Source organism: Diaporthe amygdali (assembly GCF_026229845.1).
Source record: "Diaporthe amygdali strain CAA958 chromosome Unknown NODE_2_length_3802984_cov_64_841326, whole genome shotgun sequence".
NCBI lineage: Eukaryota > Fungi > Ascomycota > Sordariomycetes > Diaporthales > Diaporthaceae > Diaporthe > Diaporthe amygdali.
The window spans coordinates 18,068-42,104 of NW_026517022.1; the positions used below are offsets into that span (position 1 = coordinate 18,068).

The 24,037-nt window shown below is 55.1% G+C and overlaps 6 protein-coding genes across 6 annotated transcripts; 4 read left to right on the plus strand and 2 right to left on the minus strand.

The window, feature by feature from the left end:
* Positions 1-518: 518 nt before the first annotated feature.
* On the minus strand, positions 519-1,507 carry J7T55_011359 (uncharacterized protein; the record flags this gene model as incomplete). The annotated part of the gene is made up of 2 exons (XM_053133613.1): positions 519-1,021; positions 1,141-1,507. 2 exons carry the CDS (start codon positions 1,505-1,507, stop codon positions 519-521), a joined length of 870 nt encoding a protein of 289 aa, XP_052999168.1.
* A 5,798-nt stretch (positions 1,508-7,305) lies between these two features.
* Positions 7,306-11,339, plus strand: J7T55_011360 (uncharacterized protein; the record flags this gene model as incomplete). Its single annotated transcript, XM_053133624.1, has 4 exons — positions 7,306-8,353; positions 8,406-8,477; positions 8,568-8,786; positions 8,848-11,339. The coding sequence occupies 4 exons, from the start codon at positions 7,306-7,308 to the stop codon at positions 11,337-11,339; spliced, it is 3,831 nt and encodes a 1,276-aa protein (XP_052999169.1).
* A 1,641-nt stretch (positions 11,340-12,980) lies between these two features.
* On the plus strand, positions 12,981-16,193 carry J7T55_011361 (uncharacterized protein; the record flags this gene model as incomplete). The annotated part of the gene is made up of 1 exon (XM_053133635.1): positions 12,981-16,193. The coding sequence occupies one exon, from the start codon at positions 12,981-12,983 to the stop codon at positions 16,191-16,193; it is 3,213 nt and encodes a 1,070-aa protein (XP_052999170.1).
* A 485-nt stretch (positions 16,194-16,678) lies between these two features.
* J7T55_011362 (uncharacterized protein) lies at positions 16,679-17,816 on the minus strand (the record flags this gene model as incomplete). Its single annotated transcript, XM_053133646.1, has 2 exons — positions 16,679-17,422; positions 17,475-17,816. The coding sequence occupies 2 exons, from the start codon at positions 17,814-17,816 to the stop codon at positions 16,679-16,681; spliced, it is 1,086 nt and encodes a 361-aa protein (XP_052999171.1).
* A 776-nt stretch (positions 17,817-18,592) lies between these two features.
* J7T55_011363 (homoserine O-acetyltransferase) lies at positions 18,593-20,158 on the plus strand (the record flags this gene model as incomplete). The annotated part of the gene is made up of 1 exon (XM_053133657.1): positions 18,593-20,158. One exon carries the CDS (start codon positions 18,593-18,595, stop codon positions 20,156-20,158), a length of 1,566 nt encoding a protein of 521 aa, XP_052999172.1.
* A 2,151-nt stretch (positions 20,159-22,309) lies between these two features.
* Positions 22,310-23,095, plus strand: J7T55_011364 (short chain dehydrogenase; the record flags this gene model as incomplete). Its single annotated transcript, XM_053133669.1, has 1 exon — positions 22,310-23,095. One exon carries the CDS (start codon positions 22,310-22,312, stop codon positions 23,093-23,095), a length of 786 nt encoding a protein of 261 aa, XP_052999173.1.
* Positions 23,096-24,037: the final 942 nt, after the last annotated feature.

Consider the following 24,037-nt stretch of genomic DNA (forward strand, 5'->3'; position numbering starts at 1 on the left):
CGCAAGTCTGTCGCAACCCGCCGTTCATGTATGTGTGTGTGTGTCTGTGTGTGTGTGCCTCGTGGCACCCACACCCCCTCGGCAGTGGGCCTCGCGTCGCACGGTTCCTGCGGCTCGACCGTTGCAGTCAGAGTTAGTTCGCGCGTCCCGGGAACGAGAAGGGGGGCCCGGCGAGTCGGCCGGCCGACCAGCCAGGCCAGTCCAGATAGACGAGCAGCAAGGGGGGTTGAGGGGGGGGGGGGCAGGATCGACATTAAACAAGCACTCAAGGTGGTGCGACTGAGCCAATGCGGCCGGGCCTGTGGCCGCCCTCACAGCGTTGCGCGTGGGCCTCCTCCAACCGTTGCGTGAAAGATGCAATTTCCATACATGTTACCTGATCTTGTGAACGCTAACCAACTCCTAAGATCAGATATGGGCCTCGGGGCCGCCCGTTACTGGCTCCCTTCCCATTTATATGCTTTGAGAGCCCCGATTCGGCCGTTGCAGAAAGTGTTATGCGCCGTCCATCCCTATGCTTACAAGCCCAACGCCCGGATGCCAGCCGCAAGGTCCGCGACCTCATCCGCCCTCTCAGCCTTCCCTCCCCAGACCACTGTCCCCCTCTCATCAACGGCGAAAGCTCCGCCCTGCTGCCACTTGTTGCCCATGATTGTCCCTGGACCCTCCGCCTCGGCGGCTCCTCCGCCAGCGTCCGCTGCCCCGAGGTCCATACCCCCGTTCCCCCTCATTCCCATCTTCCGGTTGATGCTCGTCGCTACCGTGCTACCCAGCCAGCCCTTCTCCTTCCAAGCGGCCGTCTGCGTGGTCGGGTTGAAGTAGGACCACACCGTCGACAGGCCCAGGCCCCAGGCGGCGTATATCGCCCGGTCCTCGTCGATGATGACCTGAACCTTCCACGCACCGCCCATCAGGTCGATCCACTTGCTGGTGGCAGCGGGTGACGCGTGGGACACGGCGATGCAAGTGACCTGGGATCTATTTGCGAGGTCGCGCAGCGCGAGGAAGTTCTTTTGAGCAACTGCAAGCAAGGGGTCAGTATCCAATCCTCGTCTGGATAGGAGACAAAAAGATGCGCCGCGGGATGTTGAGACAGCTGTTTATGCTGAGCGAGGCTCCCTGGACAAGTGGACAACTCACATGCACAGCCCACACAGCGCAGAAAGACGACAAGCACCTTCCTTCCGTTGTTCCCGAGCGCCAATTTCCTGTCGCGATCTATCGGTGCCAGACTGCCGACCCCAGGGCATTCAGCTGCGACGGGCACTGGGGGTGGGGGAGGCGAGAGCCATGGCTGGACCGTCAGAGGCAAGTTCTTGACGGTCATCCATTTTGGCCAGTTGGTGCCTTCAGCCTCATCTAGCTCATCAGCCGTGAGGCTCCTCTGGTTCTTCTTGGACTTCTTCGGCTCGTCATTCCCGCCGCCAAAGGGCGAACCCATGTTGGTGACATCCTTGGGCACGCCTAGCTTCTTGAGAGCGAGCTTGGTCCCGAGGCTGGAAAACATTATGCAGCACGCGCTTCTCCGCGATGAGCCAAGCAATGGAGCTTAAGCAAGGTAAATAATTAAATTAATTAAGCTCTGGTGGATGAGCTGGCGATCGTCATGCATAGACAGGGGTGATCGAGGTCAGAGATGAAGATTTGAAATCGGGGACAGTAGATGAAAGGATGAAGAAAATCAAGAAACCTTTTTTGTTCCCGCTCGAGACATCGAATTGGAAGATGCAGGAGAAGCAGGTTGAAACATTGTTGTCTGAGTGCTGGCAATGAAACCCTGTGCGTCCTTCGCGGGCTGTCGAGGCTGTCCTTGAGACAGGGCACGTTTCGTGAGCGCCCAAGCCTCGGTCGAGACTCGCCGAGCAGGGGCACTACAGCTACCCCTGACGAAGCGAGGCGCAAGGCTGAAGTACGGGCCTCCAGTTGGGGAAAGCTTGGGCCAGCTCTTTGGGTGGGGTTATAAACTCTAGAGGTGCATCTAGGCCTGCCAATTGGTGATGGTGGCCCTCGGAGTGCGGGGTCCAATTGGTCAGGTCTCAGCCTGATGTGCATACAAAGTTCCCAAGGTTTCGATCCGATGATCCACAGACAAAAATGCTCCGGCGAGGCGAGAGTATAATCGCTGGGTGCCGAGCCGTTCTGCATGAGATCTTGTGTGTCAACCGATGTCTGCGATCCTGATGAGATAAACAGTCTGGATGCTTGCGTGGGATGCCAAAACCCTCCTGTGGTGCGTCAGGGATAACTCGACCTCCTTGCTCTTACGACACGTGGGCGTTGCGCATAGCGAACTGCACTTGAACGCAATTTGTCTTCTATTCTGCCATGCGGGCTGTGACTAGTTGACGCCCTCTTACCTTTGGCACGCATGAAATGCCATGGTTCTGCCAGTCAAAGAAAAATGTATCGTTTGCAAAGAAGAAGACGGCGCTTTGGCAGGAGGGTCCCAGTCTTCAGCTGCGCAGCCATATTTGCGTCACGGCGAAGTCTACCGGAGCGGGAGTTCCGATCTGGTACATGTCTGTTTAAGTGCTTGCAGAGGGAAGGTGGATCATCTGGAAATTGAGACGAACCGCGACGCAGGTCTCGGCAAGCAGCAGCGATCAAACAGGCGGACATCTTGACGGCTGATCATCGATTGCTAAGTCATGCGGACGTGTCTCCCACGCGCACCCGTTTGTGCTTGATCGCACATAGTTAGCCTCACCGGGCCGAGAGCACATCGTGCTTTCAAGGTCTTTGCATGCGGTTAGGGTTCCAGGCATTTCGACATCACAAAGGAGCGAAAAGGAGCATGCCGCCGAGCTCGATCCGAGTATAGATGAGGGTTGCATTGCCAGGGGTTGAGCTTGCGGTTCAGCGCCCACGTACCGATGGCCATTGGTGGAAGCCGGCAGTCTTGACGGCCAGGCTGACGTACATCTCAGATTGCCCCATGCATGTCGCATATTGGGGTACTCAATGGCTCTTGCACTTTCATGGCTAGTTCCGGTCCAGGCTATTGACAGCCTGCGAAGCCAACAGGTGGCAAGGCTGGCCGCCTGACAATGACTGTCCCACCACGGCCCCCGACATTTGAGAGGGGCGCGCGGCCGCCTGCACGACGGGAACATGGCCCGCATAGGTACTGAATTTTGCCAGCTCCGCAGCCGAGTGGTGGTACCATGTCGCGCCGACAGCCAATGCCAACCCCGATCCTGGATTTGGGCAAACGAGCGCATGGTCAAGCCACGCAGGCAAACTATGGGACGAGGCCCCGAATTCCGAATTCCTTGATCGGCTAATGGAGATACTTTCGGTATGTCCAGACCAACACGCAACGTGCGTTACTGGGAATATGGTGCTCGGCTGGCGAAGCTTGGGCACCTAAAGGCAGACCCACGAGCTTGAGACCCTTTATGGCGGACATGACGTCGGTTGCGTTGCTGTCAGATCAGAGCACCCTTTGTCTGATTCCGGTTTCTCGAAAGGGGTAGGCACCTTGATGTCCATTGGCTCAGCTGTGAAGACACTGCTGCAGAGTCCGGTTACACAGCGTGGGTGGTAAATCGAGTCCGAACTGGTGCTGAGCCGAGAGCTGTGATGGTAAGCCTCACTCATCATCGTACACGAGACACCAGGCCTGCAGATCTCGTAAGTTGACACGGGATTTCACAAGGTGGCAGCTGAAGATACGCCTAGATCCAGATAGGTGTGGTGACTGATCCGGGTTGCGTGCTAGTCTACAATGTATGCCCTGCTCAGCCTTACTGCAGCAGTGGGGATTGATGATGAGTGAAGGACCGAGACATGTTAGCGGTCGAGTCGGCAGGCGCCGGCCTGGGTGCAGAGATGCGAACTGTGGGGTTTCCAGAAGGATCCAGTCAAGTGGCGGAAGCCCTGGGCGCCATGATTAGTGTTGGCAGCTGGGCAGTCGCTTACTGTGTGTGACGGCAAAAGATGGACGGGTCTATCGTATCCATGGGCATAGGCCCGTAAGCTCTGGGCATCAGACGTTGGATATGTGCTGTATATGTGTCAGAGCGGAGCTCGTATAAGTACGCATCGACTCTAGCAGACTGACTGGACCAGGTATTCTGCCTATGTGGTGGCCATATCCGCAGATCACAAAAAGAGACCGTAGAGGGCTTGGAGGGCCTATGCCAAACGGAGAAAGAGGCGTCGAGCTCCGGAGTGTCCCTTGGTGACTGGGAGGGTATGAGGGGCGCATGCAGAGGACGGGAGAAGGACTGGAAGATTGAGAGCGCATGAGGCAAGCGGCCCCTTCTGCCCCTTGGCCTGTCCCAGCTGAAGCGTGGGTGAGAGATGAAAGAGCCCCGCAAGGTTCTCGTGATAAATGCTGAGGGCGAGTCGCGTGTTCTGGGGCATCGAAATGAGCGCTGGGGACCTGAAGTGCGCACTGCCCGTGCTTGCCGCGTCTGGAGGGCGGGGGGAAACCGAGGGAGCGTAAAGTGGGTGCGGAAATTGGGAATAAAGGGGGCGAGGCGTTGACGACGCAGCAACCGCCTTGCCCAGTGCCCAGTGTGCATAGTGTGCCCATTGCCCATTGCCCATTGCTCAATGCTCGAAGTTCGAGGTTGGATGCTCAATGCTCAATGCCCAGTGCCCAGTGCCCAATCAGAGGTGACGAGTGAGCAGAAAAGAGTGGTAGAAGCGTTGTAACTGGGGCTCCATTCTGGCCTCCAACCGGCATGCGCCCACGGGTTGATCGATGTGCGGAGGCTGCCCTTGACCCGGCTGTCATCCCTAGGTAGAACTACCAACATGTTGTCTGTAGTCCGCAGTCCAGCCTGGGTGTGATGATTCTGGAAGTTCCAAGGTTGTGTCGACACGCGCCGGCCCCAGGGCCCCCAGGCCCCCCCCCCCTCCACAGAGCCCCCAGGGTGGCAGCAGCAGGCAAATGGCAAGGTGGATGGAGAAGTTCCTTCCCATCCTGGGATCCGACGCCGTCGCGAATAGGGAAGGAAACGGGGACCCACCCGCAATGCACCTGCCACCCCCGCAGCAGCCAACCCCTAGGCAGTTAGGCAGTTTCGGAACAAGATCGCCCATTGGCCCTTACAAGCACAAAGTCCCTTGACCGTTTCCTTCGAGCGAAGAAAGCGCGTCCCAGAAGCGTCATTTACGGCCCAGTCTGCCTATGTCGGCCAGGCAAGGGCGGCACGAACGGTGAAGGCTGAATACGCACACAGTACCTGAATACTACCATGGTACGTAGGCTGAAAGGTCAAGACATGACGACAGAAGTAAGACTGGACGGATGAATACTGGACTGAACATGAACGACAACAACCAGACCAGACGGAAAAGTCAAAGATAGATAGATGCATGAACTGGAAGTCTCCTACCGCAGGAGGCCAGTAACAAGCGAACAAGATGGGATGAGTGGAAAGAGAAGAGCCATACCCCTCTCTCTCCAAGGGCACACAATCCTGCCGCCAGCAGCAGACAATGATGTAGGAGGCACACATCTCCAGGCCCGAGTTCTCGATCGGCTGCAACTGTGTGTAGGCTATGTACTATGTAGGCACCCAGTCAAAGACCGAGCTACATGATTGCATGTACATGTATGTATGCATGGACACTGGGGCCAAGTCAAGTCCAGTCCCTTTCAAGATGTCGGCCTTGTGTTCTTGGCTTGGTCTCTGGCTGGTAGACTAGACTATGAGCCCAACTTCTTTATGGTTTCGCATCGACTTCAGGTCTGCCGTGGGAAGAACAGTTACAATTCAGTCCCGTCCACTCCGATCTCATCTCCTTTTGGCCCCCTCTCACTTCGACTCCAGACTGCCTGCTTGGAACCCCCCCGAGAGAGGAGGCAGATGCTCCAGAGGCTAGGGGTTTCTGCTTGAGTACCTGGGTAGCTTCACCTGGAACAAGACCCCAACCTGGCCTGGCTCATTTCCCGCCTGCGCCTTCGCCTGCACCTGCAACCGCAAACCGCACCGCACCGCACCGCTCTGCACCTTACCGCATGCTGCCGCTGTCCCCTGCTAGGCCCTGCCAAAGCCAAAACCAAACCAAACCAAACCAAACCCGCCTGCGCATTCACTCGCTCTCTCTTGGACTTGACCGCGTCTCTCCTCTCTCCATATTATTTTCCCTTCCCGGCTAAGGATAGGACCAGGGCCACCCAGTGGACGTCAATAATTTGCCCGTTCGCCTACTGCATCGACAACTGCATCACGTCGCTTTCCCTCTTTCTTTTCGCATTGCAAAGCCAGGCAGAGCAGGCCAAAAACATAGCATAGCATCATCCCACAGCATACACGCACGCATACACACACATACACACATCTATACAGCACTCAGCATTGTCCTCGCCCGTCCACTGATTGCATGTTCAGCCAGCACTGTTCATATCCGTCCGTCCCACTACCTGGGGTATCCTGCACCTTTCCTTTGCGCCTGCACCTCCCGAGGCCCACCTGCACCTGCACCTGCGACTGCGCCCGCGCCCACGCCTGCACTGTGCTGCACTGCACTGCACCGCACCGCACCGCTCCCTCTCGACTTCCCTGACGCACACATCCCACCCCCCCCTTATTTCGCTCCCAAGATTGTTTGAACGGTCACTTCCTCTGCTTGGTCTCTGCAGTGGCAACATTCAACACGATCCATTCAGCCGTAGCAGCAGCAGCAGCAGCAGCAGCAACAACAGCAACAGCAGTCCAGGAAACGAGTGTCGTTGATTGCAATCGCTTCATCCAGGCCCCCTGCCTCTTCACTTTCACCGTCCTGTTGCGACCGTGGTTTGCTATTTTGGGAGTACCTCGCATCACAACTATGTATGTACAGTAACTCCTAATCCCGACACTGAGCTGTGTGAATCAGCGCCCTCTCCCACCGGCTGCCCAGAGCGCTCATCTTCAACTCAGTCGCAGAAGCAGAAACAGAAGTTGTAACAGCCCAGGTAGACCTCAGGCTCCTTCCTCGTCCGACTTGGCTTGCCAGTCCCTTTACGCATCGATATCGCTTGCCGTCTGCTTCCCAATCTCTGCCAGAGGTAGCCACCAGGCGGACACACAGTTGCGGATTGACCGTCTCAGCCAACCAAAAAAAGCCGTCCTGACCACTGACCACTCACCGACCCAATTCTCGACGCCGAGTCCCTCGATATCTCTCTCCTACGTCCTCCATCGTGTGCCCTACCCCGATCCACTCCCGGCATTCACAGAGCGCTCCCGCACGCCCTGCCCTGCCGTGCCCTGTTCTGCCCGCCGCCTGCATACATAGGTCCTCGTTCCTTTCAACTCCTGCCACGCTCTTCCTACTGTCCGTGGGAACGGTCGCCGGCCCAGATTCATGGACAGCCGGTCAGCTGCGGCGGAACCCAACCACACCTACCAACAAGTCAATCCCTGGAGTCGCATCAGCGTTCCCTCAACACCGCGGACCCCAGCTGCCTCCACGTCGGCCTCGAGTTCTTTCACCGACGCCACCTCGGCCAGTCCATACCCCCCAGCATATGACCTGCTGCCCTTGCTGGTATCGCAACACCAGGCACAGTTGTTGCAGTACAACAAGCTCATTTCTCCCGGCAGAGGAGGTGGAGGGTTGCAGAGTCCACCTCTACCGAGTGCGCTCCCAGTGCCCAGTATACAGGCAGCGCCACGGTCGAGATCCTCCTCCAAAGTGTCGAACAAGGAAAGCCACAGCGTCAAGCAGGCTCCTGCACCGCAGAGCTGCCATGGGACAAGAGGGCCCAAAGTCACAGATAGATCAGATCGTGAGGGCATGACAAAGGGGAAGGACATGGACAAGGAATTACCTCGCAAGATGCCTCCAAAACAGCAGCCCGATCTCGCTCACCCCCTTCCTTCCCGACCCCCGCCTCGAGCCGCTGCCGCTCAACAGTCGACGTGCAGCTCTACACAGTCCATCTCTGTGCCATCTACGCCGCATCAACGGCCGCGGACTTTCTTTGAAGATTCCGAGTCCCGTGAGCCCTCCCCAACGGTCGCGCAAAATCACTCTCCTCGATCAGCATATTCAGAGCCCAATGGCGGTGCTGCCTCCTTGGCGACGCGTTCCTTTCCTAAACCATGTCCATACGAAACCGCATCTAGGCACTTCCGGAGGCGCATTCCTTATAGTATAGGGTCAGACAGGCTGGAAAAGGTCGACTTGGACAAGGTCAAGAGCAATTTGTCGGAAGATGAAGAGCGAAAATTGTCCACCGATATGCGTGAGCTTTACGACAGGTTATTGCCCTCCGCTGAAGTCGAAGAAAATCGCAAAAAGCTGGTTCAGAAACTTGAAAAGATGTTCAACGATGAGTGGCCTGGTCACCAAATTCAGGTCCACCTCTTTGGCTCCTCGGGTAACTTGCTGTGCTCGGACGACTCTGATGGTTGGTGATATCACCCACACGACATTACCAGGACAACACTGACCCAGAACAGTTGATATATGCATCACGACAGACTGGAAAGAAATGGAGGGCGTTTGCATAATAGCGGACTTGTTAAAGAAGCGTATGTTTGCCCCGTTCGCCCCTCTTTTCTTTTTACTTCTCCTCTCCTCAATTCTCTCAGACCGAATCCGCATGCTGATTGTTTCGGTAGGCGGCATGGAACAGGTGGTTTGCGTTTCCACCGCAAAGGTCCCCATTGTCAAGATCTGGGACCCGGAGCTCAAGTTGGCATGTGACATGAATGTCAACAACACCCTAGCACTTGAGAACACTCGCATGGTCCGTACCTATGTGGAAGTTGACGAGCGTGTCCGGCCGCTCGCAATGGTCATCAAGTACTGGACACGGAGGCGAGTCATCAACGATGCTGGTAAGATACCCAACCCGCTGATGAAGACCGAGGATTCTTTGTTGACTTCATCTCTCTACAGCTTTTAGCGGGACGCTCAGCTCCTATACCTGGATATGCTTGATCATTGCATTTCTACAAGTCCGCCAACCACCCGTTCTACCATCTTTACACCAGTGCCCGACCAAAAAGCTACCCACGACCAACGGTCACAAAACCGATTTTGCAGATGATCTGAACCAGCTGCGAGGATTCGGTGACAAAAACAAGAGCACCCTAGGGGAATTGCTGTTCCAATTCTTCAGGTTCTATGCACATGAGTTTGACTACGACGAAATGGCGATATCGGTGCGGCTCGGCAAATTGCTTCCCAAGAAGGAGAAAAATTGGCAGGTTGGGAATGGGAACCAGAACCTCTGCGTCGAGGAGCCATTCAATCGAGAGCGTAATCTGGGCAATACTGCGGACGACTGGTCGTTCCGTGGAATCCACCTGGAGCTTCGCCGCGCATTTGAACTGGTAGCCGAGGCCAAGTTGGATGAATGCTGCGAGCAATTTGTCCAACCTAAAGAAGAGCCAACTGAACCCAAGTTATTTACGAAGCCGACTTCACGTCCAGCCATCATCCGCAGCTCGTCTCAGCAGAACTCAGGACGAGGCGGCGGGCGGAATGGGGGGAACCGGGGCAACCGCAACCACTTTCGCAACGGCAACAGCAGTAGGAGGGCTTCGTCAAGCAACGCCTACGACAACACCCAAAATCCTGGCGCCTTCACCCAGCACGGTGTCTTGCCGAACGGGTTGATAGCTCAAGATCTACAGTGGAGTCAATTTGCACAGCATTATCAGTACCCTGAGAATATGGCAATGCTAAGTAATGCCTTGCAAATGCAGGACCGGCTGAACTGGTATACGCACTATCAGCTTACTGCGCATCAGCAAGCTGTGGCACATGCCCAACGCATGCAGGCTGGCTCCACTCAGGCTGGGGAAAGATCGCGAACGAACTCGTTCGATCAAGCGCCACCCCTAACAGCTCCACCCAGGCCAGAACATTACGTCTGGCCACTCCACCTACAACCTACGTTTTATCATCATCACGCTGGATACGGTACCTATCCCAGCTCGCCTTCCGCACCTACAGCAGCCCCCGAATTTAGGAGAAGCCTGCACAGGTCAAGCGCTGCGAGTGAGGCTGGTGGCTCGTCTGGAGGTGGTACACTGAGATCCCAGTCTCAGCCTGCATCTCGAACACCAGCACCTACGGGTAAAGCGGTGCAGGGTTCTGGAACGCCCGCCCACGCGGTCAACGGTGTCTCGAGCCATGTGCCTCGACAATCGAACCTCATTCCCTTCCCGGGACTTGCCTCGGATGACAGAACGGATTCAGAGGCAGAGGAAGGGTCGACCAGAACAATCCCCGATTCCCCTCCAGAGGAAGACGGCGCTGGGTATCTGGGATATTTCGTTGCCGATTCCTCAACACCCCCTCGAAGGCCAATGCAAGCAGCACCTCCTCTAAACGATGTGGGCATGAGCAGTATGAACCGCCGCAGGCTGTCCACAGAGGGACCTCAGTCTGTCCTTGATCGGCGATTGCAAAGGACATCTCGTTCTCCATCCCCGCTCGGACATGGTAGGACCTTTTCTGGGACAAACTCGGCACCAATTGCTTCAGCTCCGTTCTCGCAAAGTAGCAATCGGACCGGCAAGGATACCACACCGTTGGTTGTGAATGGGTCAACTTTCATGCCGCCTTCTGTCATGCCATCAAGCTGGCTACCTTCGGCTGACGAGTCTGGATTCGATAACCCGCTTCGGATTAGTCAAATTCCGGGGGCCAACAATATCATGGCGCCCGAAATCTCGACTTCGCGGTCTGCAATGGTATCAGAACCGGGCTCGACAGGTGTAGACCGTCCGCTGGTTGTCAACGGCTCTACACAGTTGCCTGTCTTGCCCCCAAACCCAGCTCAGATGCAGTCTTTCGGGCAGCGAATGGCAGCAACACATGGTCCCAACGGTGTGCCTTATGCAGCGTTCTTCGGGGATAATTTCAAGGGCCACGGGAAAATGTCAGAGTTGGGTCGGCAGAGGTTAGCTGTGCGCAACCAGCAGGCCGGCATTTCACCGCTTGACCTGGCTATCCCCAACCCAATGTTTCCCGAGTCACAGCACCTGTCACCAGTCTACGAGAATCGAACGCCGTCACCGACTGTGCGGCGAAGATGGGAAGCTTCAGCAAACCACGGGAGGATGGTCATACCTGGACAGGCCGCAAGCTCTTCGGACGACCCTGTACGGGAACAAACGAGCAAAGCTCTGCACAAATCTCTCGGGGCCAATGGCGTGTCCAATGGTGGCGACAACGTTCCTTTGGTCAATGCACGACTGAACGGTACTGCGCTGCAAGAAAGTGCACCCCTTCGTGCGTCCAAGGGCGACGCTGAGAATGCGAGCGGATGGCAGAAACCGAAGTCCCGCAAGAAGCAAGCAGAGGTCAAGGCCACAGCGAAGACGGGTCCCCAGAGCGAGAAACCCCCGAAGAACGATCTGGAACGCAAGGGAGGATGAGCCAGCACTTACCGGATGACCGCGTGTAGCTTTTTGGATAAGCGCACATCCTTGAGCCCACCCGTCACTGCCGGGCACAAGAGCGTGTTTGATCATATTGGACAGCTCTGTTCAGGATCTCGCCACCGCGCACTTGGTGTGTCATTTATGTGCCTCGAGATGGTATTGAGGCGGAGGTTGTACGATCTGTTGATTAATCCGGCCGCCAACGTGGACGTGATGAAGTAGAGCTCACGTATATCCCGGATCGAAGGGCATCGATCTTTAGCGGGAGCTAGCGACAGCTCATTTCCGGGCCACCCGATGGCGACGCGGATGGCTTCCCCAGGGGAATCATAGAATAACGTTTTTCCTTTGGGCTCTCCCTGGACAGGGACAACTACGGCTTATCACGCGAACATGGTTTTTTATAGAAAGTCTTTTCGACGACAGCATATACCACAATGGAATGGACAGCGCAAAATGGAAATTTTCGGTTTTCAACAGAGCATAACGCATTGCAGCGAGTTTGTTGGCTGTCTTTCGCGATTTTTTTCTCCCGGGTGCGGGCGACATTGTGTTTACCCAGGTTCCGTTGGTTTCTTGGACGGCCAACAGCTCTTCCCTCTTCTGAACATGGAAGATATCAGAGGATATCGGTTTGTTCAGGACCTTTGTGGGCAGGAACACTAGTCGGTCCGGACTCGATATAGAGAGGAGGGAAGCATGAGAGTGCTCAAGCGCGGAGATGTTGGTGGCTGTTTCTGCCGGAAAGCTGTGCCCTGGCCCAGCTGGCTGGTCACACCGTCCATGCACCTGTGCTACACTGATACAGGCAGAGTTCTGACATTCAATTGTTCTGCTTCTCTGTGAGCGGCACCTTGGCCGCTGAATGCCCGCCAGGCGGGCACCTGTTCGAAAGCCAGCTGCCCGCAAAAGAGGCAAAAGAGAAAGGGCTGAGAGGGGTGAAAATGTGTGGGCACAGAAGGAGAAAACTGCCTTGCAATGCTTCCGGGAAGGATGATGGTTCACTAAATGGAGTTTCAAAGAGGCACATGGTATGGTCATGAAGGTTCGAGGATGAACAAGGTTTTTGTTGTTGCCCATACCACGGAAATCAAGTAGACAGGGCAAGGTTAGGCTAGGCATCTTTCAAGGAAAAAGCGAACAAAATAAAGAGAAAAAAAATTGTTGAAAATCTAAAAATCATTTTCAAAATCCCTGGTGGCGTCTGAACTGCTCGAGCGCTGGTAAAGGTGGGATCTGAAGCCAAGCAAGGCCTTTGACAAGCTCACCTGGCAATCTGCAATATGCCTGCATGTGTTGAGGCTCTGCGGGCGCGTCCAGGCTGCTGGGTCCTGAATCCTGACGGTTCGTCCGCTAAACCGTTCCGGGACCCGAAGTTCGCAAATGGCGGGGAGAGGGTGGAGGAGGCGACAACGACCATCTCATCGCCTTAGATACTCAATGCATCTAGCCATCTGAAGTAAAGCAAATCCTACGATGCTTCCAATGCTATCTTCGCCGAGATTCGCTGTCTGTGAAAGGCGTTAATCGGCTTGATTGACCAGTCCTTGCTTCTGGCGCAAGCGAGTCTCTCCATCTCACCGCTCGCCCAATCCGAAAAGACATGCCAATTAATTACGGCCTTTCTCCACGACCATGAGGGCGCAGCACGCCCGAGCCGAGTCTGCCTCGGCGACGATGAGGCGCCCTCCCTCTCCTTCCAGCTCCTCGTCTTCCCCTTCAGCGACCAGGCTTCCTGGCCCAGCGAGGATTCGTAACCTCAGAAGCGCCCTGCGCGGACTGTCCATCTCCGACCCAAGTCCTCCGACCGTCTCCCCTCGGGCGCCCCTTTCACCATTGACGAGCATACCTTGGACCGGGACGCGTCGACCTGAATGGTCGCCGCAGCACAAGCCGTCCTCGAACAGTTATGTGCTGGAACCTTCGCCCCAGAAGAACGACATCAGTTCAGCCAGCTGGCACGCATCGGAAGAGGCGACGAACAGGGCGCTTCTGGAGGGCAAAGTCCGCCAGTTGAAGGGCTATACACAGAGGTTGCGGGCAGCCCGTATCCCTGGATCGGACCCCGGCTCTGTGGACAGCGCATACGAGGAATTCGCGAGAGTCAGAGATGAAGCGGCAGAGGCGGTTGGGTCACTGCTAGCTGCGCGCAACGCGTCCGGGGCGGCGAGTAGATCCCGCCGTGCCAGGAACGGATCGGTCGCGGAGACGGTCGAGAGGCTCGAGTCATTGAGGATAGCTCATGGAAATGCCAACGCTGATGGTGAGGTGGACACCCTGAAGGCTTCGTTCAGTACTCTTGGCCTTGGTGACTCTTCCTTCATGCCTACAGGCCCTATTGATGAGGAGAAGACACCATACGACAGGGGCCCGGCCGTGTTGAACAGTCCCGTCCAGAATGATCCCTCACTTACAGCTGTGCGAGACTGGAGAGCAGCCCTCGTGAAGCTGCTACAGTCCCACAGAAGGAGCCTAGCAGCGACGTTACAGGCCTACGATCGAGATGCGACGCTCGAGGTAACAGATCGGGCCTTTGACGACCTCAATTACCGCGCCGAGGTGATCCAGAAAATTCGCACACGGAAAGCACCCCTGCCCTCCAATGACTTGATCGTCTCGCCTGCCTACTGGGCCTGGTATGAGAGGCGATTCCAGCATTATGACATTGTCAGGAAGACTATTATGCAGATTGATCGACTATTACAGTTGACGTCGCCAGCTGTAGGAGACGGGAGAAGGAAGACCATCCGTGACTACGTGATTGCGCCTCGCGGCAACGCCATATTGGAATTTGCTAACACCGGCCATTATGACTCTCCCCTGCTTCGATTCCGCGTTTCTAGCCACATGCTGGCTGAGACGTCACCCATATTCGAGGCAGTCTTTGGTGGCCAGTTCAGTAACCCGCGGATCCTCGATAGAGACCTGAGGGAGCTGGATGGCCAGATGCCCAGCGAGCCGCCGCGCACTGTCGCCTACGCTGACGGCAACCGTGTGAAGGTGTACAGCATGCCGCAGCTCGAGCTCAACAAGGAGGAGGCCCTGACGGTGCTCCTATACGCTGCGCATATGCAGAATGACAAGGTCCCACGCGAGATCAGCTTCGAGCAGTTCACGGCTATCGCAGAAGTCTGTCTGAAGTACCAGTGCACCTCCCCACTGGAGCTGTTTGTCGAGCACCGCTGGCTGCCAGCGTGGATGCACAAGGCGAGCGAGCCCCAGCCGGACGGGATCCTGCTCATCAGCTATGCCTTTGGCATGCGGCAGCTCTTCACCCGCATGTCCAAGACGTCGGTGCTGAACATCGTGGATGAGGAGCAACTGCGGAGCAAGCCTTGGCCACAAGCGATGAAGGATAGGGTGTGGGCCGTGAGGAACGCCAAGCTGGCGCAGGTCTATAGTGCTTGTGCCGGCGCGGTTCAGGAATACTTCCGGCCGCCTGGTCAGGCGAGTAGTGATGGAGGGCTCGGGGCAAACAGCGAAGGCCAGCGGTCTGGAGCAGGTATATCGCCTAACCACGACCCATCTAGGACATCGTCCCTCCTGCGGGCGTCTTCGTCAAACCCTGCGCCCCCTAGCTATGTCTCCCTTTTCTCCCTGACCAGCACGCCGCGCTGTCCGAGAGGGGACCACTGGTGCGACGCCACAAGCATGGGCTGGCTGCTCCTGGTCCTCAACGAGCTGCAGCTCGCCTGGACGGTCATCAACCCTTCCGTCATGCCAGCCGCACAGGGCCAGCAGAGCCAGCCGCAGCGGTCGCTCGCCCAGATTCTCGACGTGCTACGTTCAATACCCAGTCCTCCACATGCGGCGCACCCTGGGTCCACTGTGTGCGACCCGGCCCCCGCGTTTCGCGCCGCTGTAAATGATGTGTATAACAGCATCAGCGGGCTCACGCTGTTCGAAGTGGACGGCAAGAGGCACGGCTGGGGGCTGTCGAAGCACAGGGTCAACCAGCCACAGACGGTGCAAAAGGTCTCGCTGGGCAAGCTTAATGGGCTGAGCCTCGCTGGCTTGAGTCTCGAGGATGACGCGGTTGCGCCTGCGCTGAACACCACCAACGAGTACACGCGTGAACTACTAGCTATGGAGACAGAAGACTGGGTGCCCGCAAACAACAGTACTGAAACAGATATAATAGGGGAAGAAGATGATGATATGACTGACGATATGCAATGGCGCCACTACAACCAACCCTCAGCCTTCGCGCCCGACGAAGCCCTCGGCCTGCGCATCCTGCGCCACGCAGACACCTTCGACGACCTGCACGCGCTGGCGCTGGTGAGCCGCGCCTTCTACGCTGCCTTCAAGAAGAACGAGCTCGCCCTCATGCGGCCCCTGGCGCGGCGGCAGACGCTCAGCACCCTGGCGGGCGGGCCGCCGCAGCCGCAGGTCCTCCTCCCGGAGGAGCTGGCGCGCCTCGAGCGGATCCAGGCACGGGCGGAGGCGGATCCTCATGTCCCTCCTCCCTTTGTCAGCCACCAGAGCATGGACGATGACTCGCTCGCCGAGGCTGCCCAGCTGGAGTCTTCGTGCTCTACGGATGTGGAAGGGGGCATCGAGGGCGAGGGCGAGGGTGAAGAACCCCGCGAGATGACCGAAGAAGAAGCCAGGCAGATTTTGTGGCCGGATCAGCCCGCCGGGTCGGACCGCAATAGTGTACCACGGTATCTCACCAAAGGAAAGGCGGTGGAGCCACCTGCTTGGGCCACAGTGGCGAGGGAGGACAGTGGTGAGAAATTCCTCGCTGGGGATATATCGCTGACCGAAGACAAGTCGCTAGCCGTGCTTGGTGACAAGTCTCTCGGGGAAGACCTTGACAGGAGGAAAGGCATCACGAGTGCATGATTTAATGTGATACTTATATAGACGGCAGATATCCGTAAGACGGGGGTCTAAGAATAGCGACATATAGCGCAGGCGTTCTGGCACGAGGATGGACTATGTAGTCTTTGTGGACTTGGGTGTAATAACATGATTGCAAATGGCACTTGCTGTATTTCTTTGCTAGCTATGTAAGAGCATATTGAGCTTTGAATTTGTTTTTCCCACAGTCTACAGTCTATACCAGTTGACTCAAGTCTAATGGCCAAACCCCTTGGCCCGCAAGACTTTCCACGTCGAGAGAACTCTCCCATACAACAGTTCTAGAGCAACCCGCTCGTTTCGAAGGCCCCTTTAGTAATGTGGTGACGGTTTCGAATGATTCCAGCACGCAATTGGAAAAAGATAAGTACGCATCGAGGACGGTTTTAGTGATAGGACAAGAACCGTGCTGCTGTCCACAAAAATGATATACACTAATGAGAAGGAGCAAGAGCATAGAGAGGAGCTCATAGAGCCCAGTAGATGTCCACCTTGACACGCTCAATGTGGTTGGTCCAGCCTGCGAACCTTGCCTTCGCCCAGACAGTCACGACATCACCCAGTGTGAGGTTTCGGACGAAATCTCCGTTGCCAGATTCGGGCCCTCGACCCAGTTCTGAGAGCTTTTCCGGACTCAATGGGTTGGTATCGTCCTTCCAGGACCATACGACCTTGTGAATTGTGGGCTGCCTAGTTGCAGCCTTGTTTCGCTGGATGGTCAACTCAGGTGAAGGATGAAGGTCGTGGTGGAAAGCCTCCTGACCAGGCTCGAGGGCTGGCTGGAAAGATCGTGCGGCGTAGACTGGAAAGTATGGGGTTGGGATCTCGTGCTGCGGGCCATGGGGAGAACTGCTACCGGCTGCCTCTTTGCTATCGCCTTCGACGAGAGCCTCCTTCTCCGGGGTATCCTTGGGGTGTGTGGCGTTCTTGTCGAAACGCTCCTTGCCAGCCTCGAACCAGGTCCATGATCCGCGATAGCTTCCCCTGTCCTCATGGCCTCCACCCCAGCCTTGGTCACGACTGCGCATGGTGAAGACAATTTTTCGACAAGGGTGCTCGAGGGTGTCGGTCGGTCCACCGATCCATTCCTGGAATTGAGAGAGGGAATAGTCACCGCCCTCGGAAAGTGGCTTGGCCCGAGCAGTGGTGAAGCTGTAGAAGTGATCGTCGTAGTGGACCTTCTTGATCAAGCCGAGAGGTTTTGATCGCAACTGGCAATGTGTCAGTGAATAGAAAGCCATATTATGGGTGAACAGCACTTACGACGAATTGGTTCTCCCGGCCTGGCCCTGAGGGGACTATGAGAGAATGATCCAAGGTGGTGGTGGTGTGAGGCCAGTACTCGGCATGGTCAAGTACAGCTAGAACGATCTCATGTGGCAGATTCAGGCCATTTGTCAACATGGCCTTGGCGACGAGGACATCAATAGCGGACGGCTCATAGTCTTGGGTATTTGAAGTACTTGAATTTGAATTCTGGCCAGACGTAGAGCTATTGCTACTCGGGTTTCCGCCTGGGCCGGACGAGCCACCGCCGTTATTGGTATCGGAAGTGATGCCGAGAGTGTTGGTGATGAATCTTTGCACTCCTGGGAGGAACGACATGATGCGCCAGAGAAGGAGGATCAGAATAATTGTGTAGATCATGTATCATGCAGTAAGACTGCGGGCGTAGTGTAACCGTCGATACGGATGTCGTGTTACTGTATCACGCAGACAATCCAGGGAAAAGGGAAACAATATGAGGTCTGAATAGGGATGTGCTATTTTCCCGATACGTTCTTGCTTGATATACAGTAAGTAGGTGGGTATGAGTCAAGTGAACCTGTCGCAAGTGTTGTGTTTGATGTGTTGTCGTGGTGTCAACCGTTGTGTTGTGACTGTTGATGGTGAGAGGTGCTATGTAGGTAGTGAGTACCAGTGAGTGGTGATGGGAGGCCAGAAGGTGCTTGAGTACAACCACAGTTTCCTTCATTTGGATCTGGGGCCTCCAATGCCAACGAACCACCCCTCAAAGGGAAGCTTCAGTCGCGCACACGTAACGCAGTACAGCAACGCAACATCCCTGGCGAGGACCCACGTCACTGTATGTCTAGACCCTGGGATTGTGGGGTGATAAGCACAATAAGAAGCTACGTCATGTCCCTGTACCCTTGGGCCGATAACACACCAGGGGGATGGTGGCACCACCATGCGATTGCGACATCGGCCGAGGTAAGAAATCGAATGAGAAGCAGCCCAAATTTACGTGATTACAAACCTTGGCCGTTGACTGCCCAAGATCGCACACAATGATGGCTTGAGGGAACATTGCATGCTCGGCGACTGAGCGACTTGAAATATTGTGTTTGTTTCTTGTTTCGCGTTTGTTTGCGAGGGACATGGCCGCCATGAAGCATCAAAAATGCATCGCCACGGCCCTGCGCCAGCTCACAACGACCAGTGCTGGTAAAGGCACTCGCCCTGGGGGCCCACGACTTCCAGCTCACGCCGCAATTTGTCGCAACCCAACCTCACGACCGACTCCTTTGTCGCAGAGATGTCTTCACACGAGCCCTGCCCGCCGCAGCGGCGCCTCCAATCCCGCCATGTCGTTCCCCTGCCTTGACGCCGTTGAGAGTCGATCCGCAACCCTCGAGGCCCGCACCACCTCGAGTGGCCCCGAGCCAACCTATACCGTCGGCGAGACCCTTAAATACCACTGCGAAAAGCCCCTGCTCCTCGACTGGGGCGGGGTTCTGCCCGAGTTCGACATAGCATACGAGGCATGGGGAACTATGAACGAGGACAAATCCAATGTCGTCTTGCTGCACACGGGCCTGTCTGCGTCATCCCACGCGCACTCGACCGAGCTGAACCCCCAGCCCGGATGGTGGGAGAAGTTCATAGGACCGGGAAAGGCACTAGATACCGACAAATACTTTGTCATCTGCACCAATGTGCTGGGCGGCTGCTACGGTTCAACGGGGCCCAGCAGCATAGATCCTGCCGACGGTCAGAACTATGCTACGCGCTTTCCCATATTGACAATTGAAGATATGGTCAGGGCTCAGTTCAGGCTGCTGGATGGGCTAGGTGTCGAGAAGCTGCACGCCAGCGTCGGCTCGAGCATGGGCGGTATGCAGTCCCTCGCAGCCGGCGTGCTGTTCCCCGACCGGGTCAGCAGGATCGTCTCCATCAGCGGGTGTGCCCGAAGCCACCCTTACAGTATAGCCATGCGTCACACCCAGCGGCAAGTCCTCATGATGGACCCCAACTGGAACAGAGGCTATTACTACGGCAAGGTGCCTCCGCACCACGGCATGAAGCTTGCCCGAGAGATCGCAACCGTCACATACCGATCCGGCCCCGAGTGGGAGCAGAGGTTTGGCCGGAGGAGGGCGGACCCAAGCAAGCCGCCGGCCTTGTGCCCAGATTTCCTGATTGAGACGTACCTGGACCACGCCGGTGAAAAGTTCAACCTGACCTACGACGCCAACAGCCTGCTGTACGTGAGCAAGGCCATGGATCTGTTCGATCTGGGCCGCGAGAACAGGGCCCGCACGATTGCCCGACGCGCCGAGCGGGAAAATGAGTTCGCGTCTGGCGCCTCGTCAGGGTTCGAAGCCAGCTGCAGCCTGACGCTGCCTGACCTCCCGTACGAGGAGCAACCCGGAACCAGCGAGGGCACCGTAGACGTCCAGGAAGCGATGAGCGCGAAGCCGCCCGCTGACCTAGTGTCTGGTCTTGCTCCGCTCAGAGACCACCCCACGCTTGTTATGGGCGTTGCTAGTGATATTCTGTTCCCTGCGTGGCAGCAGAGGGAGATTGCTGAGACGCTCAGGTACGCTGGCAACAGGAAGGTTACACATGTCGAGCTGAGTGAGGAGCAAAGTCTGTTTGGCCATGATACATTCTTGTTGGACCTGAAAAATATTGGCGGAAACTTGAAGAACTTCTTGGGTTGATAAGGGTGAGCCTCTGACTGGGCTTCAAGTACTCCAATAGAGTCTGACCAGATGGGAGATGCGTAATTGGTTGAATCATGCTCATTCTTACAACACTTGTATGTCCAGACCCAGGTGTCTTTAACTCTCAAAATTAAATCGCAAGACTTTGATGACCAATGAGGTTGCCGTTGGCGAGTCTGGTCACTAAGAAAGAAATAAGTGACAAATCAGCCCTCGGCATAACAGCAAGCAAAAGAGATATCTCTTTGCTACAACGAGCGGGAGTACTATTGCAACCTCAGCTTTCCTAACTTGTGGTCTGTATTCAGCACCTTTGTTAGTAACTGGAATATTTGAAGACTATTCACCTTCTGCCACTGAAGGGTCGAGTCTCCGAAAGAGTCTTAAATATAAGTCCACATCACGGAATTGGCCATTGGACTGCAAAAAGGTAAGACCATGTCTCTCTTGCAACTCAATCACAAAGGTAACGAAAGTTGCAGTTGGTAGGAAAGTGCCAGGCAACAACAAGCAACACAGAGCCTAGCCATGCCCTGACCTTCTAAGGTCCGTCGGCTGACCATCTCTTCCCCATTCATGCCTCTACCCGTAATAATTCTGCCTTCAATTTAAGTTTCCCGATGATGTTTTGCAGCATTGGTTTTCATGAACTATCTAACCTAAGCCAAGATTCGTTGGTCTTCCGACAGACGAGATCTGCAGGACACCACAAGACCCGCAGCAAATTATGGCATTCATGATAAACTGCTGGCCACAGAGCTGATTCCAATCCCTCCGCTGGCCTTATGATCTGTTCTGTCTATGATAAGCACGGCGACTCGAAGGCGAACAATTCAACGCGACAGGACTGGGAGTATTCCCGGCTCGTATAGTCCAGATCATGGTCGTAATCAAGGATAAGCGGACTTCAGAACGCCTACTTATGATGTTTCTATGAGTGCTGTTATGTAATTGCTCCAAGCTGCCCATGAAGCGAAAAAGGAAAAGCCCTCAGCATCCAGAGAAGGCTGGGCGACTGGGGAGCACTGGACTTAGATATGTGTACACTACTAACGCAGCTCACAGAAGAGCTCCCACAGAAAAGGTCCAAGACCGGATAGTACTGGCTGCAGGCGACGAAGAAGGATTCCAAAGAAGACAGTCTGTTTTACTCGTCAGTGAAGGCACAGTCTGGGGCATCATGCTTTCCGATCCCTCAGTAAGAAACTCTTCACAAGCATGGCCCGCAGGCGCGTCTTGCACATGGCCTGATGACAGTCATTACTCTTGATTACGAGAATAGATAACGTTGGTCGCTGCCAAAGCAATTCATCGCGGCTCTTTCGAAAGCGGAACAAATTACGCTCTTCAGTTCGAGTCACGGCCGGAGTAGGAATGACTTGCAAAACAGGAGGGGCTGGACCGGGGAGAGCCAGAGCAAATCCAAGAGTTTGTAGGGGCCCAATCGTACACAGCTCGTCACTTGACTTTCTGAAAGGACGAGTTGTTGTCCCCGGCTTTACAACTCAATCAGCTCCGGGTGCAGTGGGTGCATCCAGTCTCCTCTAAGTGTTACAATAATACACCACGGGTTGAAAAAGGACTTGGCTTATAATGTTGAGCATCACCAGAGGTCGAAGTCTCTACTTCGGACTGCAGTAGGGACTGCGTGAGGAAGGAAGCGGATCAACTCAAGTCAATGCCGATAAAATATTGGACCTCAACCAAGCCAAGACCACGATCCTGATTTGCCCTTTCTGGCATGTGACCAGGGTTGTGATTGGCTCGGATTTTGGCCCCATGTTCACGCCCGGCTTTAGGCGACAAGGAGGACGACCTCCACGGCACTTATGTACGGCGCTGACTGCAAAGTAAACCTCGGAGACGACCACAGACTACTCACAAATTGAACCACGCTTTGCTTATGGTCGCATCACAAATCCAATTTCGGACTTAAGTACAGAGGGAGACGAGGGGGGAATCGGGCTTAATGGATGTTGTGACGCTTCGATTTAAAGACCGATGGACATAAAACAGTGAACCGCCCTCTTCGCACAGAGATAGAGAGTTCAGAACAACAACAGGAAAATCCAGTCACAAGTTCCTGCTCAAAACTTCTTTATTAATCCAGAATACACTGTGGTAGCATATCTTCCAGCGCTAGCAGCAATGGCTCCTCAGCTCAAGTATCATAAGCTACAGGACAAGCACGTCCTTATCATTGGCGGTTCATCTGGTATTGGCTACGCTATTGCAGAGGCATCCCTTGAGTCTGGTGCCGTAGTCACCATCTCGTCCTCACGCCAGGCGAAACTGGACGCCTCCGTCTCCAGCCTACAGTCCAGTTACCCCGGCACCAAGATTTCGGGAATCGCTGCGGATCTCAGTAAAACAAATGTAGATCAGGACTTCGATGATTTGTTCAAGAGTGTGACCGCCAAGTCCGGTCAGATACACCACGTCGTTTACACAGCCGCTGATGCGCCAGCCCTTGGACCACTGGAAGACACAACCACGGAAGGCATACTCAAGGCTGCGCATATGCGCATGGTCGCCCCAATTATGCTGGGGAAGATTGCCCCACGATACCTGGAGAAGAAGTCGCAATCATCAATCACCATCACCACAGGCTCAACCGCCGAGCGGCCCGACAAGGGCTGGGCGGTGATCACGTACTTCGCGGCGGGGCTCCACGGTCTGACCAAGGCGCTGGCAACAGATCTGGCGCCCGTGAGAGTGAACTGCGTTGCGCCGGGTTACGTGGATACGGCCCTCTGGGACGGCATGGGCCAAGAGGCCAAGCGGAAGCTGCTCGATAAGCTCGGCGGGGAGATGCTGCTGGGGCAGGTGGGTAAGCCCGAAGATGTTGCGGAGGCATATCTCTGGCTGATGAAGGACGCCAATGTCACGGGAACTGTGGCCAGCACGAACAGCGGGCAGTTACTGAAAGCCTAAGATGAGAAATCCAGCGGTCGGGAACTACATCGAATTTGGGTGAAGGGTATCAATTAGGGATACATTTAGAAACAACATTGAGCGTTTTCAACACTGTGGCTTGTTGGCTTTGTTCCTCTGTCTCCATGTATTATTCTTGTCAACTGTGATTTGAGTGAGAACATAACTAGTGCTGACTGACCATAATGAAAGAGCAACAGCCTAGAGCCAATTCTGGAATGATGCTGGATATGACTTTGGAGACTATTGGCTGTCTTCTCAGCCCAGAGTAATTGTCCTTCAAAAGAAATGAATCCAACTTCAATGATAAGAAGGAGTGCCACTGGAAGGCGAACTACTCCGCTTGACTGCGCAACAAGATAAGGCTGATTTCAGTGCTAGTTCAAAGAGCTGCCAAACCAGCAGGAACCAGCAGCCTATTCTTGTCTAGAGTAGAAATTGAGAATTCCCAATGGGATAAATATTGTCCCATGACTTTTATACTTTTAAAATTATAGCAACTGCTGGAATTGTTGGCATTTCGACGCTGTTTCCTTGGAAAGAGGGGGACTTGCGATCCACAGACACTAGGCAGACAAGATCGTGTGCAAATGTATCTTCTGCAGGAATCTGTAGAGATGTACGAACGAAATTACTAACGACTCTCAAAGTCGACATGCAAACTAAATATGGTTCTATAGTCATATCTATGGCTATTCATGAAATTGTGTTCATCTGTAAATAGCTGTGTGTGAAGATGTGGCTCTCATTCACTTATACAGCATTCAGATTTAAAATGATAATATGAGTCAAGTACTTCCATCTGGCCTGAGACAAGTAGATGATACCGCTGTGGAGACGTTCTCTGCGTGACGCGCAGGTCACTAGAGAGAGCAATTCTGAATTCACTAAGGCGATAGACCTCCGCCAGATGCGCAGCTGCAACTGCAGTTTCCAACACAC